Source organism: Balaenoptera borealis (genome assembly GCF_965194805.1).
Source record: "Balaenoptera borealis genome assembly, chromosome: 1".
Taxonomy (NCBI): domain Eukaryota; kingdom Metazoa; phylum Chordata; class Mammalia; order Artiodactyla; family Balaenopteridae; genus Balaenoptera; species Balaenoptera borealis.
This window is the reverse complement of record NC_138860.1, coordinates 87,237,348-87,254,105: the sequence shown is the minus strand read 5'-3', so window position 1 is coordinate 87,254,105 and position 16,758 is coordinate 87,237,348. Positions and strand designations below refer to the sequence as shown.

At 44.6% G+C, this 16,758-nt stretch overlaps 2 protein-coding genes across 4 annotated transcripts in view; one reads left to right on the top strand and one right to left on the bottom strand.

The window, feature by feature from the left end:
• Positions 1–399, top strand: part of GPR89A (G protein-coupled receptor 89A) — a 55,159-nt gene extending 54,760 nt beyond the window's left edge. The window contains exon 15 of the mRNA XM_082367659.1: positions 174–399. Coding sequence (XP_082223785.1) covers positions 174–287 — 114 coding nt within the window. The 3' untranslated portion in view covers positions 288–399. The remainder of the gene's footprint in view (positions 1–173) is intronic.
• The window catches only part of PDZK1 (PDZ domain containing 1), a 41,694-nt gene that overhangs the window by 9,492 nt on the left and 15,444 nt on the right, over positions 1–16,758 (bottom strand). For all 3 annotated transcript variants that reach the window (XM_082367637.1, XM_082367638.1, XM_082367636.1), the window contains exons 2-5: positions 4,748–4,959; positions 3,720–3,966; positions 1,879–2,015; positions 429–624 (exon numbers count right to left, since the gene is read on the bottom strand). In XM_082367637.1, coding sequence (XP_082223763.1) covers positions 429–624; positions 1,879–2,015; positions 3,720–3,966; positions 4,748–4,957 — 790 coding nt within the window. In that variant the 5' untranslated portion in view covers positions 4,958–4,959. The remainder of the gene's footprint in view (positions 1–428; positions 625–1,878; positions 2,016–3,719; positions 3,967–4,747; positions 4,960–16,758) is intronic.

The following is a 16,758-nucleotide window of genomic DNA, read 5'->3' as shown; positions in this document are numbered from 1 at the left end:
CTGCCTCAGATCTAGGGATGTGTTGGAGCTGCCTCACACCAGCTCATGAAAACACTTCTCAACTTTGCATTCTGTGACAGCATGTTGGTGGCTTGAAATCAGACATGGTGGGAGTATTTACACCACAAAAAACAACACATGCTAAAAATTAGGGCTTTTTTTTTTTTTTCCAGAGAGCCAATTTACCAGCATACTACTGCCCAGATCCAAAATTCTGCCTTATAATTCTGCTGTGGAAACCTAGGGATGCCCATCATCAGGCACCCATATGCACGGAGTTAAACTGACCCAGCTATGTTTTCTAGTTTCTTACTACTTCCTTCATGAATCTGATGGGGGGTTGGGGGCCTAATGGAACTCTAGAGTCAGACTGGGATGAGGAATTGGATGGTTACACTGCCAGGTTTTCTGCTCTTCTAGTGCCTTACCTTTCTGTTCTGGGCCTGCCCTCAGATAGAAACCATAGCCATTGCTTCCCTTCTTCATCTCCACAACCCGGGGATGGTGGGGTAGCAGTTTCAAACTGGCTGTTTCTCTCTTGAATTTTATCTTCTGCTCACTATGGTGCTTGTCAGTTTCCTTGTCCACCAGCAGGAACATGACGCGGCTTCCGGACTTCTTCACCTGCAACAACATACACAGGTGAGGACCAACATCAATCTCCAAGAATGATGCTGGGAAATAGGAAAGTTTCTTTATCAAGGCACACAGTCTATAGATTCAACAGGAAATATGAGATGTGAGGCCTGAGTTTAAGCTGTAATACTGTTTTCTACCACCTCACTGGTATTTATCTATCTTCCCTCATACAGTTGTTGTTTTTCACCTTCTTAAGTATGACCTCACCCACACAAATGCTAATTGAACCCAAGTGAAAGCTGTGTACCCAGAAAGGCACATAGATGAAGACTAGGAAAGGAGTTTGAAAAAGAAAGTAAAGGTCTACTTTGAAAGATCCTTCTACCAAGAGAAGATAAAGTTGGTCAATTTTCAAGGTTCCATATGACCCCAAAGGAAAACTTCTGACGGACTTCCCTGGTGGTGCAGTGGTTAGGAATCTGCCTGCCAATGCGGGGGACATGGGTTCGAGCCCTGGTCCGGGAAGATCCCACATGCCGCAGAGCAACTAAGCCCGTGTGCCACAACTACTGAGCCCGTGCTCTAGAGCCCACAAGCCACAACTACTGAGCCCGCATGCCACAACTACTGAAACCTGCGCGCCTAGAGCCCACGCTCCGCAACAAGAGAAGCCACCGCACACCGCAACGAAGAGTAGCCCCCAGTCGCCGCAACTAGGGAAAGCCCACGTGCAGCAACGAAGACTCAACGCAGACAAAAATAAATAAATAAATTTATTTTAAAAATTTATAAATAAATAAATTTTAAAAAAAAAAACCTCTGAGTGTTTTCCATGTGTCATGGAACCATGCTAGACATAAGATTTGGGATATAACAGGTCTTCAAATACTCCCCATGTGTAGCTCAATATTCATCACCACACTGGTTATCTTCCAGCTTGTATTAAAACATTTTAGTAACATTGGCTCAACATTCACTTTATTATAAATTTAGAGGGGGATTCCAACCCCCCTCTAAATTGGAATTAATTCCAATCAATTACAAATAAGATCCAAAAGATAAAGTTAATGGTCCTTTAGAACACTTTTCTTCAAGACAACATGAAACTAGCAAAGGCCTTATTCCAAAACCCTATATTAACACTTTATACCACTAGTGAGTTTGTTTGCTCTTAATACAAAGGGTTAGCTTCCCATTATGATAGTTCTCCCATCATAAGCTACCATTCCTGTCTTCCTGTCACTTCCAATGAGAGCAGAGTGAAAGATACGGTAAGAAAAGTACTCCTTTGGGATATACCTTTTCAACCACCTCCTCATGGGTGGCATCCTCTACATTCTCTCCATTCACTTCAATCAAGAGATCATCAGCCAGGACTCCTGCTTTCATAGCCACACCTTGAGGTTTTATATCAGTCATGAACACTCCCTTTTTACCTGAAAGAGGGTAGCAGGTGAACAAGCATCACAACTCCATTACACAGAAAGTCCAACAGCAAAGGGTTTTCTCCCAATAATACAAAATTAGAACTTCGAATTTTAGGGCTAACTCAAATAGGCTTTGGCTTCTGATCTAGAATGACAATTAGAGCTTATAGCGCAAAGCGTGACAGAGCCATTACTCAGTTGGTTTTTGTTGATTTGAATAGGATTTCTGAGCCCAACTAAATGCAAAGAAGCAATCTCAGGTGGCACTGGCTTCTTGAACCAGAAAGTACCAAATCATGCCCACACTGCATCACTGTGTCATACTCCCTTTCTTTGCATTTGTAGAATTAGAAGGCATCTGCTCCATTCTGTCCTCTTTAATTAATGCTATCCCCACCACCACATCCAGTGGAGTGAATAAATCTCACTGATGCAGGCTAAAGAGGGCAGAGGCACAGGAGGAGAGGAAAGTATCCACACAGTCATTGTGTATTAGTAGGTGGTATGATTTAGGTGCTTCTTAAAGAAATGCTGTCAATTCTTTCAAGATATTAATATATCAGCCTAGGCAAAGGGTAGCTTCATAATGACTACATAAACAATTTGCAAAGAATAACAGTAATTTAAACTCTGCTTCCTTAAATACTTAACATTTCTCCTGTTACCTTGTTATGTATTTGTCATGAAGAAAAGATTTTCTTTATAAAGCTAACCTAAACCATTCACCATGGACATTACACAAAGGCCAAATGAGTAGAGTCTGAATTACAATTTCTTTTTCTTTTTTTTTTTTTTGTTTTTACCATTTTACTGATAACCAACCTCTGAGAAATGCCAAGCTTCCCTTGACCACCTACATCACTGTGTTTTAATAACTGACAAACTTGAGAAATACCTCTTATATTTACTATTGGTCTGCTGTTTAGCACTTAACAAATTATGACCCACTATCAGTACCTCTCCAATACCAGAAAGAACAGGGAAGAAGCAACATTAGAGGTGGAACCAAAAGGCTAACACAGCTATGGTTCCAACCTCAATCCCAGTGGAATCATTAGAAAACCATGGTCAACTGAGCATGGGTCAGCCTGCAGCTCTGAAATTCTAGAAACAGAACTTCTAGTGCTTTCTGATGGTTGGGATTTCTCAAATCACTGTACCTCTCAGCTAGAGGTCAGGAAGTCACCTCAGAGCTTGGCCACAGCTGAGGGTACTATTTAAATGCCACAGGAGGGTGGGGATTTTTGCAGTGTCCTCAGCAACTGTAACAGTGGCTGATACATAAATAGGTACTCAAGAATTTTTTGAATAAGTGACTACCTGGGCATTCTGAGAGATGAAAAGAGATATCATTCTAATTCAAGAGTGGCTATCATGGAGAACCTCCCTTCTCTTGCCTCTTTTTCTCCATTCTCCCCTCCATCTTTACCCACGAAGAAGCATCAACCCTCTAACCCTCAGGCCTCAAAGGCTCAGCCTGACAAACCCGGGGGGGCCGGAGTGCCCAGTGTCCCCCACACAGTGCTGCTGTCCAATGTCCTGATCCCTCTTTGCACAACTGTGCAAAGCAGGGGAAAGGCCAGGGAGGGAAAGGGAGAGAGAGGCTGCTGTTGGATCTCCATAGCAACTGAAAATTAGTCAAAGGAGTCATTAACAGATAACAGTATCTTTCTTCTGGAAAGCTGTTTGTCCCTGCCCTACCCTCAAGCTCACCTTGGACAGTTTTCAGAGAGAAGCCATAGCTACTCCCCTCCTTCACCAGGTAGCAGAGCCGTGGCTGCGTCCAAGTCTGTGCTCCTCCATTCATCACAGAGGGCAGCTTCTTATCATTCAAACTCAACTCCTGACTTTGACCCAACTCTTTCAAATCTACTTGTTTTTTCATAGCTTTCTCATAAGAATCCCCATCCAGGACCAGTAAAGTCACTGAATTCCCACTTTTTCTGACCAGATCCACAACCTAGGAGGAAGAAAGAAAAAGATTAACTTTAACCAATAACCCTCTCTCAACCACCGGGGTGGGGGCCGGGGGAGGGCTCACCATCTGGCTCATTATCTGGCCCTGGAGATTCTACTAGCTGACCCCTGACACCCGAATAGTTAGCAGATCGTGCCCCAGCCGTCTCTGCCCAGGCCCCTCCCGAGATCCAAGTACAGATTAGGCTGGGCCTCTAGCACTACTGTAATCTAGAGTATAGCCCAACCCTAGCCCAGGGGACTTTTACTAGGGCTGGTCCTTTCCAGGGACGAATGCTGCCCTAGAGCACAACAGGTCCTCCTGGGTCTATGGAGACAGCATAGTACAGTGAAAAGAGCACCCACTTAGAGGCAGACAGAATTGGGGTAAGGTCAGACCCTCCCCCATGTTCACTACATGAACACATTAGCAAGCTAAGGTGACTGAGCCTCCACTTCCTCATCTATGAAATAGTAACATGAACCTCATGAGTTGCGGTGGGGATTTAACAAAATAATGAATATGAAATTGCCTAGTACAGTTCCTTTCATGTAGCAAATATGCAATGCATATTAGACCTGACACTATTCAAACCTAGGAATAATTTTTACAGTTCTTGGTTAATCATGGGAGACTTGATTAGCCGGCAGAATATAGCCTTAAAGGAGTCCTGCCTTGCCAGTGGCAGCCAGGAAGTCTCCACTGACCCCCAAAACTAGAATCAGCAGAGATGTGGGAACTGAAGAGATCCTAGAAGCAGAAGAACCCCAAGTGTCCCACTTACCTGCGTATGCTCTTTCTTGTCCACAAAGACACCATTGATCCTAAGAACTCTGTCTCCATCCTGGAGACCTGCCTTCTCTGCTGGGCTACCCTTCTCAACCACCCGGACCAGGTGGCCATCAGTGTCCTTCTCAATTCGCAGGGAGAAGCCATAGCTTTGCCCTTCCTGTTTAGACAGCTTGCATTCTCGGGGGTTGAAGGTGGAGGCCATTTCTGTGATGAAAAACAAATGGGTAAATCCACAAGACAGAAAATCTAACTGGGGTGAGAAATCTGTCCTCCATCTCCTCTACCTCTATTCTTCTGTCACACCAAATCCAGACTGTTCAGGTAGCAACATTCGGGGTATAGGAAGCCACCTTCCAGGACTTACTAGTGACTTCCAAATCTATTTCTCCCCAAAGATGACCTTTCACTTGAATTTCAGACCCATGTATTCGGCTAGGTACTGGACAGAGATGCTTCCATTTCAATAGCTCCCAAACCAAATTCCCCTTTGTCCCCTGACCAAAAGAAATTAGTTCCAAATACATTACCTAAAAATTTTAAGAAAATCCAAGTCCACTTTCATTTAAATATTTGAAGAGCTTGCCAAGTTCTGGGCATTGAAGATAAATCTGTGGACAAGACAGACCTATACTTTGCCTCTCATATCAGGGAGCACATGTTTCTACAGAAACATGTGATGAGTGATCTGCTAGGGAAGAATAGGGTGATAAGGGAGTATATAACAGAGTGTCCTGGGAGTAGGGAATGGGGTGGGAAGAATTAAGAATGGCTTCCTGGAGAAATGACTTTTCCAAGACCTGAAGAATTAGTAGGAGTGGTGAGGTGAGACAAGATAAGGAAGACCTCAAACAATGAAATATCAGAGAAGCCAGGCCTGAGAGCTGACCTGGTACATTGGAAACAGAAAAGTGGTTTCTAGGACGCTGAAGTTCTAGTCAGAACAGAGTAGGGATGCCCGACGGAGAGAGGATTCCCGCTGCCACGGCAGATTTCTCCCCCCTGAAGCGCTTCCGTTTCCACCCATCTTGCCCCTCCTTTCGCCCCACTGCAAGAGCAAGGCTCTGGGCCACAGGAGGAGGAAAGGAAAAGTGTGAAAACCAACAGCTTGGGGCCCTGGCACCCAGTCATTAAAGGTGAGATTCCTGCTAGGCACAGGGAACTATATTCAATACCCTGTGATAAAACATAATGGAAAAGAATATGAAAAATATGTATAACTGAATCACTTTGCTGTACAGCAGAAATTAACACAACATTGTAAATCAACTATGCTTCAATAAAATTAAAAAAAAAAAAAAAAAGATTCCTGCCAGGGGTCCCCAACCCCTCCTGGCTTAAGCGCTTGAGAATAGAGGCCAAGAACTGCTGGTGTGGAGCAGAGGCCTGAGAGCAGCCGGCTAGACTCTGCTGGTTAAACTGCCTGCGCGGCAAGCCCTCATGTTCCCCTCGTCACAGCTCCCTCCAGTAACTCAGAATAAACCATCCGTTTCTCCTGGAGGGACAGGAGCCGATGACCGCACAGGGTATGGGGGTGGAGGGCGGGGGAGAGACAACAAAGTGCTCCAGGCTCCCTAGAAGCCACGCCATGGTGATTCGAGATGGCCATCTCTGACTTCTGTGCCCACAGAAACATACAGTTCAAATGGGGCAGAAAGCCTCCCGCAGCCCGATCCCTTGGCTGTTGCACTTGCTCTCAGCAGAGTCTGGCAGCCAAGCCACCAGGGGCATGAATGACTAAGAAGCCAAGGAAACAAGAAATAAATAGACAATGTTTCCACACTACTCTATATAAAATAGATAACTAACAAGAACCTACTGTGTAGCACAGGGAGCTCTACTCAATACTCTGTAGTGGCCTATATGGGAAAAGAATCAAAAAAAAGAGTGGATATATGTATATGTAAAACTGATTCACTTTGTTGTACACCCGAAACTAACACAACAGTGTAAATCAACTATACTCCAATAAAAAGTTTTTAAAATAAAAAAATAAATAGACAATGTTTCAAGCGATCTCTTATGAGGGCCTGAGGCCTAAGCCTACCCCAATGAGGATCAAGGACAGAAAAGTGAAACCACAGTCACCATGATCACCGTCCACACCTGGGAGAGCATTGCAGCTCTGCCTTATCATGACCAACCGCCAGGAAGATGCTGCTTTGAGAGGAAAGGGGGGAAATAGGGAGTTAGGGGAGAAGAGGGCAGCGCCAGAGTGGGGCTTCCTCACATGCAGGAACCTGTGTGTGGCCCCTCTGACTCTGACCCATGACTTTTCTTTCTGCTGATCATCCAGCCTGCAAGCATTCCGTTTTCCAACTGGAATCCACATCTATGTCCAAACTTACCCCTAGATCCCTATCAGCTCTCAATTTCATAGGCCTGAAAAGCCTTGAAGGGGAAAAAAAATAAAAGCCCTCTGAAATTTGGAAGTATCAATAATTATAGAGAAACCTCATCCAAATCCTACAAAATTCAAAACATGTCCTTAAAATTATTCAAAATAAGGGCCATTAGATGCTATGTTTTCATCAGGAGATGAGTCTCTTTGTGATCGGCGTATGAATGCTCGCTTCTAAGGTGCCCACCCCTACAATTCAGCCATCTCACACTCTGCAGTGGCAGCCACAGGATCGCACTCTCTTTCTCAAGGATGGAAGATGAATCCTCCTTGCTCGTAGGGCGGTCCAGTGTTTGGGGAGAGGAGAAGAGCCAAAGTTTTCCTGTATCTCAACAGAGACCTGAAAGTCTGATATACAAGGAAACACAAATCCCTGTTTCTGGGCAAAATCTCAAGTTGTTTGTGTGTTTCTTTCTTTCTTTAAAGTTTCAAACAGCCAGACAGTAATCACTCAGATCTGCACTTATGTCTTTGAAGCCTCAGGTGTTCGAGGTCAGAGTTTCTTTTCACAGCTATGGTTGAAGCACAGAGAATTAGAGCCAGTTCACACCCATAAAAATACTGATAGAAATGCTACCACTCTGGGTGGGAAACAGCTGCTGTCCCCAGGCCCAGATTACGTCCTTCCACCCTGTCTGCTCTTGCCACAATTCAGCCAGCCACTAAAGGATTAATGCTGCTGCCCACACCAAACTGATGAAATATTTAACACCCTCAACTGTACCAATAGAGAAAGCTGATCAAAACCCCCAAAGCTTGGCCTTACATAGGGCCCTGAAACTATTTGTTTCCTGTGCCATCTTGTAGAGAGACAGTTCAACTAGGAATCAAGAAGGCTGGGCTCTGGTCCAGCTCCAGTCCTGGGTGTGTCTAGTCTACAGCCTGGTTTACACTGGCCCCTAAATCAGGGCTGGCATCAGTCACTTTAGCAAGACTCTGTCACTGCTCCGTGATAAGGATGCCTGGAACTCTGGAACACAGGGCCTAACTAGGAAGAATCTCTGTATTTAAGGATACTGTTTCCTGTTTCTTCCTCCTTTTCTTGCAAATCAAAACCACAGTGAGGGGGGCTTCCCTGATGGTGCAGTGGTTAAGAATCCGCCTGCCAATGCAGGGGACACAGGTTCGAGCCCTGGTCTGGGAAGATCCCACATGCTGCGGAGCAACTGGGCCCGTGAGCCGCAATTACTGAGCCTGCGCGTCTGGAGCCTGTGCTCCGCTACAAGAGAGGCCACAATAGTGAGAGGCCCGCGCACCGCGATGAAGGGTGGCCCCCGCTTGCCACAACTAGAAAAAGCCCTCGCACAGAAACGAAGATACAACACAGCCATAAATAAATAAATTAAAGAAAAAGAAAAAAACCACAGTGAGATATCACCTCACACCTGTCAGAATGGCTATCATCAAAAAGACCACAATTAACAAATGTTGATGAGGATGTGGAGAAAAGGGAACCCTCGTAAACTTGTTGGTGGGAATGTAATGGGTGCAGCCACTGTGGAAAAGAGTATGGAGGTTCCTCAAAAAATTAAAAATAGAACTACCATATGATCCAGCAATTCCACTCCTGGGTATATATCCAAGGAAAATGAAAACACTAATTTGAGAAGATACACACCCCAATGTTCATAGCAGCATTATTTACAATAGCCAAGATATGGAAGCAACCCAAGTGTCCATCAACAGATGAATGGATAAAGAAGATGTTATACACACACACACACACACACACACACACACACACACACACACACAATGGAACACTACTCAGCCATGAAAAAGAATGAAATTTAGCCATTTGCAACAACATGGATGGACTTGGAGGGTACTGTGCTTAGTGAAATAAGTCAGACAGAGAAAGACAAATACTGTATATTATCACTTATATGTGGAATCTAAAAAATAAAACAAACAAATGAATTGTTTGTTTGTTTAAAACAGACTCACAGATATAGAGAACAAACTAGTAGTTACCAGTGGTGAGAGGGAAGGAGGGAGGGGCAAGATAGGGGTAGGGGATTAAGAGGTACAAACTACTATGTATAAAATAAATAAGCTACAAGGATATATTGTACAGCACAGGGAATATAGCCATTATTTTATAATAACTTTAAATGGAGTACAGTCTATAAAAACCTTGAATCACTATGTTGTATACCTGAAACTAATATAATAGTGTAAATCAAATATACCTCAATTTTTAAAAATTAAAAATAAGTAAGGTAATAGTTTTTTGTTTTTTGTTTTTTTTTTAAATTTTTTATTTATTTATGGCTGTGTTGGGTCTTTGTTTCTGTGCAAGGGTTTTCGCCAGTCGCGGCAAGCAGGGGCCACTCTTCATCACGGTGCGCGGGCCTCTCACTATCGTGGCCTCTCTTGTTGCGAAGCACAGGCTCCACACGCGCAGGCTCAGTAATTGTGGCTCACGGGCCTAGTTGCTCCGCGGCATGTGGGATCTTCCCAGACCAGGGCTTGAACCCGTGTCCCCTGCATTGGCAGGCAGATTCTCAACCACTGCGCCACCAAGGAAGCCCAAGGTAATAGTTTTTTTAAAAAAAAAAAAGGATACTGTTTCCTATTTCTTCAGCCCCCACCCCCATCTCCTGCTTCCTGAGAATCCAGAGATCAGAACCCTATGGTGGAGAGATATGCAATTAGTGAAGGCCTATGGATTTCCATAATATCATATCAGCGATCATCTGATTCAGGCTGGAGTCCATCAAACCCTCAGTAGGCTTTACTCCCCAGTTCAAATAGCCAAAATAAAATACTGGAAATGAAAGAAAGCTCTAACCATTTCTGAGCTCTGGGGGAAAAAGTCAATTTTTGGCAACAAAGTTGCTTGTCTGTGGGAAGGAGAACAAAGTGCTGGTGGGCAGGAAAGACTGAGTGGTGAGAGCCAAAGAGATTTTTTAAATCAAACTTTATTATTAATCATACCTTTAGACCCCACCTTCTTCTAAAAGGATTAGATGATTGCTACCAGGAAAGGCAATAATATATCCAAGGTCAAGAAGAAAAAGTAGGTACATTTTAGAAGTTAGGAAGGCTAGCTAATGACAACAGAGGAGGGTAGGTAGGACCTGTGAATGTGACCAGAGAAGAAAGAACTGAAGCCACTGGGCTATTTTCCACAGGAGAAAAATAGCTGATGGGACCCAGGGGACTCTCCCAAGGCCAAGGTAGCCAAGGTCTCCCAGCTCCAGGCAGCCATCAACATGGACCCATACACGATCCGAGTCTACACCCACCCTCCTCTGTGCTGCACAGAGCCAAGAGTCCGGGCAGGAGCTGTTCCTGAGAGGATCACAACCACAAAAGTGAGACTCAAACAGCCGGAAGGGTTCAGCTTAGTTGGCCCAGGCTGAGAGGAAGCCTCATTTTCCCCTCAGTTTGTGTGTTTGGGGCTGGAACCTACAAGACCTTCCTCAGCAGGGCTAGTTGGAGAAAGAGTGAGACTCCGTTTCAGTTGATTCCCACATCAGTGAGACTTGTAGTGAAGCATGCCTGCCTTGTCACCCGGCACGTCAGAGTCCCCTGTGTTCCACGATAGGTGCTGTAAGTGGAAAGGTCCCATTAAAAAATACCATGGGGGTCTTCCCTGGTGGCGCAGTGGTTGAGAATCCGCCTGCCAATGCAGGGGACACAGGTTTGAGCCCTGGTCTGGGAAGGTCCCACATGCCGCAGACCAACTAGGCCCGTGAGCCACAACTACTGAGCCTGCGCGTCTGGATCCTGTGCTCCGCAACAAGAGAGGCCGCGATAGTGAGAGGCCCGCGCACCGCGATGAAGAGTGGCCCCCACTCGCCGCAGCTAGAGAAAGCCCTCACACAGAAACGAAGACCCAACACAGCCATAAATAAATAAATAAATAAATAAAATACCATGGGCATGAATGCCTTTAAGCCCCCCCATACCCCTCCAGTGCAGGGGAGGGCTAGGAGTGAAGGGATCTTAAAGACACCTAGCTCATCAAAAATCCATGATCTCCTGAGAAATATCTGAGAGTCTCAAGGTCAGTGGGAACTTGACAAGAACACAAAGCATCTCCTGATACAAAATGGAACACAGGGTTCTCCGAATTATTTCCTGCTCTGAAGCAGAGTTATTTGTCTAACTCCTGTAAGCTTCCAGGTATTATTTTGTAAAAGAATCCTGAAATTGCTATAGATCAGCTAACACACAAGCCAGGGAAGAGCAAATTCTTCTGAGGAAAGAAAAGACAACTCCTGGAAAAGCGAAGTCAGCAAGAATTAGAAGATATTTATTCGTCTCCTCAGCCCTGGGAGCTGTCTACCCAAAGTCAGCAGCTGGTTTCATCTGAGGGAACAGATCTACTTAGTTAACAGTGTAAATCTATAGACCATCAAGTGATGCCAGTAATAATAAATCACGTTACCGTTTAAAAACTCACCATATGTCAAGCATGCTACATTATCTCATTTAATCCTCACAGTCACCTTACAAATTTAATCTCAATCCCAGCTGGCCCACAGAATCACCTGCAGAGATTTATAAAAACAGATGCTTAAACCCCACCTCAGATCTACTGACTCAATCCAGACTTGAAACCTGAACATAAGCATTTTTAGAATCCCCACGAGTTTAAGAAACTAGTACTCAAAACCACCCTTTGCTTCTCCCAGCTTCCCTTCTCTCCCCTCAGTCTTGGGATAACACCCTCATGGGTCAGAGAAGAATGTCAAGGTTGGGTGAAATATTAACGGCTACCTTGAGCCCACCTTTACTCAACTTGAGAAACCAAGGTGGCAGCCTGGTTAGGAGAGGCCCTCAGGATCCAGCTGTGCCCACAGTCTTGCCCGGCCAACAGCATGGAAGTGTGTGGCAACCTAAAGGCTGTGACCTGCCTCCCTCCCCACGTTCTAGTTCTGAGCCAGGAAACAGAATCCAGTAGCTGAAAACAACATTTAACAGCTCCCATGGGCTCTTTGTCCAAGGAATTAAGTCTGAGGGGGCCCTCCCCTGGCCAGCAAACCTAACCACCTTAAGAACTGAGGCCATTTCTCCTCCTCCATCACACTATGGGTGGAAACCCAAGCTCCATTCCTGTCTGAGGCCAATCAATTAGATTCTCCAATTAGCATACAGGAGTGGGTGCAGCTTGTTTGGGATCATGCACACAGGCCCCTCAAAATTCTGCTGAACATCAAGAAGACATATTACCCCAAATGTGATTTCATTTGTCCATGCCACAAGTATTTGCCTCACACTTATACGCAAAACACTGTTAAGTGGTTGATGGAATAAAGTAAAACAACAGCTCTATCCTCAAAGACTTTATAGTTAAATGGGGGTGAAGGAAAAGTTTTAGTACAAAAAGAGCTACCACTATGAGCAGAGTATAAGTGCCATGAGACCTACAACATGGGACAAATTAAGGAAAGCTTCACTAATTAGGTAGGATTTGATTTAGACATTGACAACAGATAGGTAGGATTTCAACAGGTAAAAAGTAGAAAGAGAACATTCTAGCCACAAAGAATAGTGTGGACCTCAGGCATGGAAGTGGGAAAGTTCTTGGGTATGGTCAAAGAAGAGCTAAAACTCAACGTGACTGAAGAAGAGCCAACAGGAAGACAACCAAGATGTCCTTTTGTCATGGATGACAAGTTAGACTGTAAAGGCCTCAAATACCAGCCCAAGGGATCTGGCCTTAGTTTGGTGGTCAGGGACCACGCAAAGGTTATAAGCAGAGGAATGACAGGATCAGAGTTGGGCTCCAAGAGGGATGGCCTGAAGCAAAGACGTACTGGAGGTAAGTCAAGAAAGAGGCTCTTGTAACAGTCCTCCTCACATGCAACGAAGGCCTGCCCCAGCCGGTAGCTGTGAGAATAGAATGGAGGTGACAGAAGTGGAGGAACTACAGAGAGGACTGAGTGACATATGGTATTAACTCTTCAATCCTGTCCTCTCAGATTTCTCCATGCAGAGATGGCCTCAGACAGGACAGGTACAACACAGATGTCCAAAATATTTATTGACACTGACCGTGGCTAGTGTCCGGGAAATACAAGAGGTCCCTATTACTCTCCCTAATTAATGCTTACCTCACTCACACACAGTTTTGCTGTGGGTTCAAGAGGCCTCGTTGCACAGAGTGGTACATGCACAATTCAGTCTTCTAAGGTCACCACTCAGTGTGAACATAGCTGTGCTTTTGGCTCCTCTCAGCTCTGAGTTGCCAGAATACCCTAATTCTGTGGCCATCTTTTCATTCTGTCTGTTTCCCCATAAGTGGTATACTTTCCCTGGATTTATTGCCCTTGCTCAGTTTTTTCTACTAACCACCCTTGATACCTTTCCTAGACTCCCCTTCTGTATGGAATCAGTTTTGTCACTCCCAAAATTCCTATGTTGAAGCCTTATGACTGTTTGGAGATAGAGCCTTATAAAGAGATAATTAAGGCTAAATAAGGTCACAAAGGTGGGGCCTGGCATCTTTATAAGAAGACACAGAAGTGCATGTACACAGAGAAGAGGCCATGTGAAGACACAGTAAGAAGGCCACCATCTGCAAACCAAGGAGAGAGGCCTCAGGAGAAACCAACAATGCTGGCACCTTGATCTTGGACTTCCAGCCTCTAGAACTGTGAAGAAATAAATTTCTGTTTAAGCCACATGGGCTTCTGTTATTCTGTTATGTGGTATTCTGTTACAGCAGCTCAAGACTTAATACATCTTCCAAGTAATGCTGCCCACTTGGGCTGGGTGTTAGAAAGGAAGAGGTCAAAAAAAACCCCAAAAAACAAAACCCCACAAGTTCATGCCTTGGTGACTGGCATAAAAGTTGTACCATTAAAAGATAATGCAGGAGACTTCCCTGGTGGCTCAGTGATTAAGAATCCACCTGCCAATGCAGGGCACATGGGTTCAATCCCTGGTCCGGGAAGATCCCACATGCCGTGAAGCAGCTAAGCCCATGAGCCACAACTATTGAGCCTGTGCTCTAGAGCCCGCGAGCCACAACTGCTGAGCCCATGTGCCACAACTACTGAAGGCCGTGCGCCTAAAGCCCGTGCTCCACAACAAGAGAAGCTACCGCAATGAGAAGCCCATGCACTGCAATGAAGAGTAGCCCCTGCTCGACGCAACTAGAGAAAGCCCGCGCGCAACAACGAAGACCTAACGCAGCCATAAATAAATAAATAAATAAATAAATAAATAAATAAATAAATAAATAAAAATTAAAATAAAAAGATAAAAGATGGTGCTGGGACTTCCCTGGTGGACCAGTGGGTAAGCTCCATGCTCCCAATGCAGGGGGCCTGGGTTCGATCCCTGGTCAGGGAACTAGATCTCACATGCATGCCACAACTAAGAAATCCACATGCTGCAACTAAAAGATCCCGCATGCCACAACAACGACCCGGCGCAGCCAAAATGAATGAATGAATGAATAAATAAATAAATAAACAAACATTAAAATAAATTTAAAATTTTAAAAATTAAATTAAAAAAAAAAAAAGATGGTGTAGTTATGAGGAATGAGATGGCAAAGTCAGTTTGAGGTGGTTTTACATCAGAGGACTTGGCAGAACATCCTGCAGGTAGACAGAAGAGTGGGCCTGGAGCTCAGGAGATGATGGACTAGAGTCCTCATGGCAGTGCTTGGTGACGCAAGGGAGTGAGAACATGAAAGGAAGACAGCTGAGGATAAAGCCTTGTGTGATACCGACATCTAGGCGACAAGAAGATGAAGCTGAGAAGAAATGATCAGAAGGCCAAGATTTTACAGTCCAAGCTAAAAGAAGAATCTCAAGATGGGACAGTTAACAATGCAAAATGATGCTAAGAGGTAAAGAGAATGAAAACAGAAAATGCCACTAAGTTTAGGAAATGCAAGTTCAGGACAGATGAGGGGCTAAGAAGCAAGTGAATACTAGTAAATAACAGAGGCCATGAATAAAGTTACATCTTGAAACAGATAAATGCGAGAGTTGGGATAGCAGCTTAAGGGGAAAGCAGGGTTGGTGGCTGGTTTTATCTTTAATGTTTGTATATCAAGGGATGATATGGAGAGCACAGCAAATGGGTTTGGCCTTGATGAGATGGAATACCTCTACCGAGGCAGGAGAGAAGTGGAAAAAATGAGATAAAGAGGAAGACAAGGTCAATTTACCAAGACAAATCAGGAACTTCAAGAATGTGGACCAAAATCTCCACTGAGCTCAAACTGATAAATCCATGAAGGTGGCCAGGAGAGGATGGTGGATTAGCTGTACTTACCACCAAAAGACAGCTGCTATGAGGAAATAAGAGCCCAGTGTGCCAGATCTTCCGTTGTCTCAAGAGAACCTGGAAGTCTAGATTTATGCAAAATGTCCCCATTTTTAAAAGCTGGCAGCTATTTCAAAGTTTTAAGAAACTTCACATAAAGTAACAGAATTGAATCCCTGGACGGGCAGGTTATATAACCCTGGCAAAAAGACTATCCAAAGCCGAACCATTGTTTCACTATAATGAGTCAACACATTGAATAAAAATTTCTAAGAAACAACTTAGGCTAAATATATTTCTTCATTAGAGAGATAAACAGATCTCACAAATTTATAGCAGAACAATCAGCATGGTTTCTCATGGCTTTTTCTCACCATAATATATATCAAGAATAGAAGGAGAGGGCTTCCCTGGTGGTGCAGTGGTTGAGAATCTGCCTGCTAATGCAGGAGACACGGGTTCGAGCCCTGGTCTGGGAAGATCCCACATGCCGCGGAGCAGCTAGGCCCATGAGCCACAACTACTGAGCCTGCGCGTCTGGAGCCTGTGCTCCGCAACAAGAGAGGCCGCGACAGTGAGAGGCCCGCGCACCGCGATGAAGAGTGGCCTCCGCTCGCCGCAACTGGAGAAAGCCCTCACACGAAACGAAGACCCAACACAGCCAAAAATAAATTAAATAAATAAATAAAGTAGCTATTAATTAACAACAAAAAAAAAGAATAGAAGGAGAAAGTGGTAACTTTTACCCCAAGTTGGAGCGTGACATGTTTAAAAACAGAAGGTTAAGAGGTGAGGGTTTCTACGTTCACAGTGAGCCCAGAACTCATTAGAATGTGAGACAGTGGGGCCAGTGTGAATTTCGAGGAAGAGAAGCCACAAGTGTCCCCTGGGAAAGATGAAGTGTTCCAGGGACTGGCTCGGCAGGATGCATGGGGAGAGGGAAGAAGAAGGGGCTGAGGGAGCAGTTTTGCAAATTAAGGGGTTGACACAGGAAAAGTCTTCTTAAACGATGTTTACAACAGAGTAGTTTCCAGTTAACAAAGTCTAAAGTGGCCATATAGGTATGCAGCTGATGTGAAGGGAGTTCGTATTTTTATTTCCATCTTCCCTCAGCATTCTAGTCTGGGTAAATACATTAGAAAGAACAAGAGTTTTAAAGCCAAACCCACTTTTGGATTCCGGTGTCACCACTTGCTAGCTGTGAGAACATGCGTGACTTCCTTAATTCTGAGCTGGAGATAGAAATACACCTAAAATAGGAAATGCATATGGACCCAGCAAAGATTACTGAAGATGGATCAGGTAAAGCAATCTAAGCATAGCATCTGGAGCAGAGAAGCCCACTCCAGGTGCCCCATCTTCCCTGC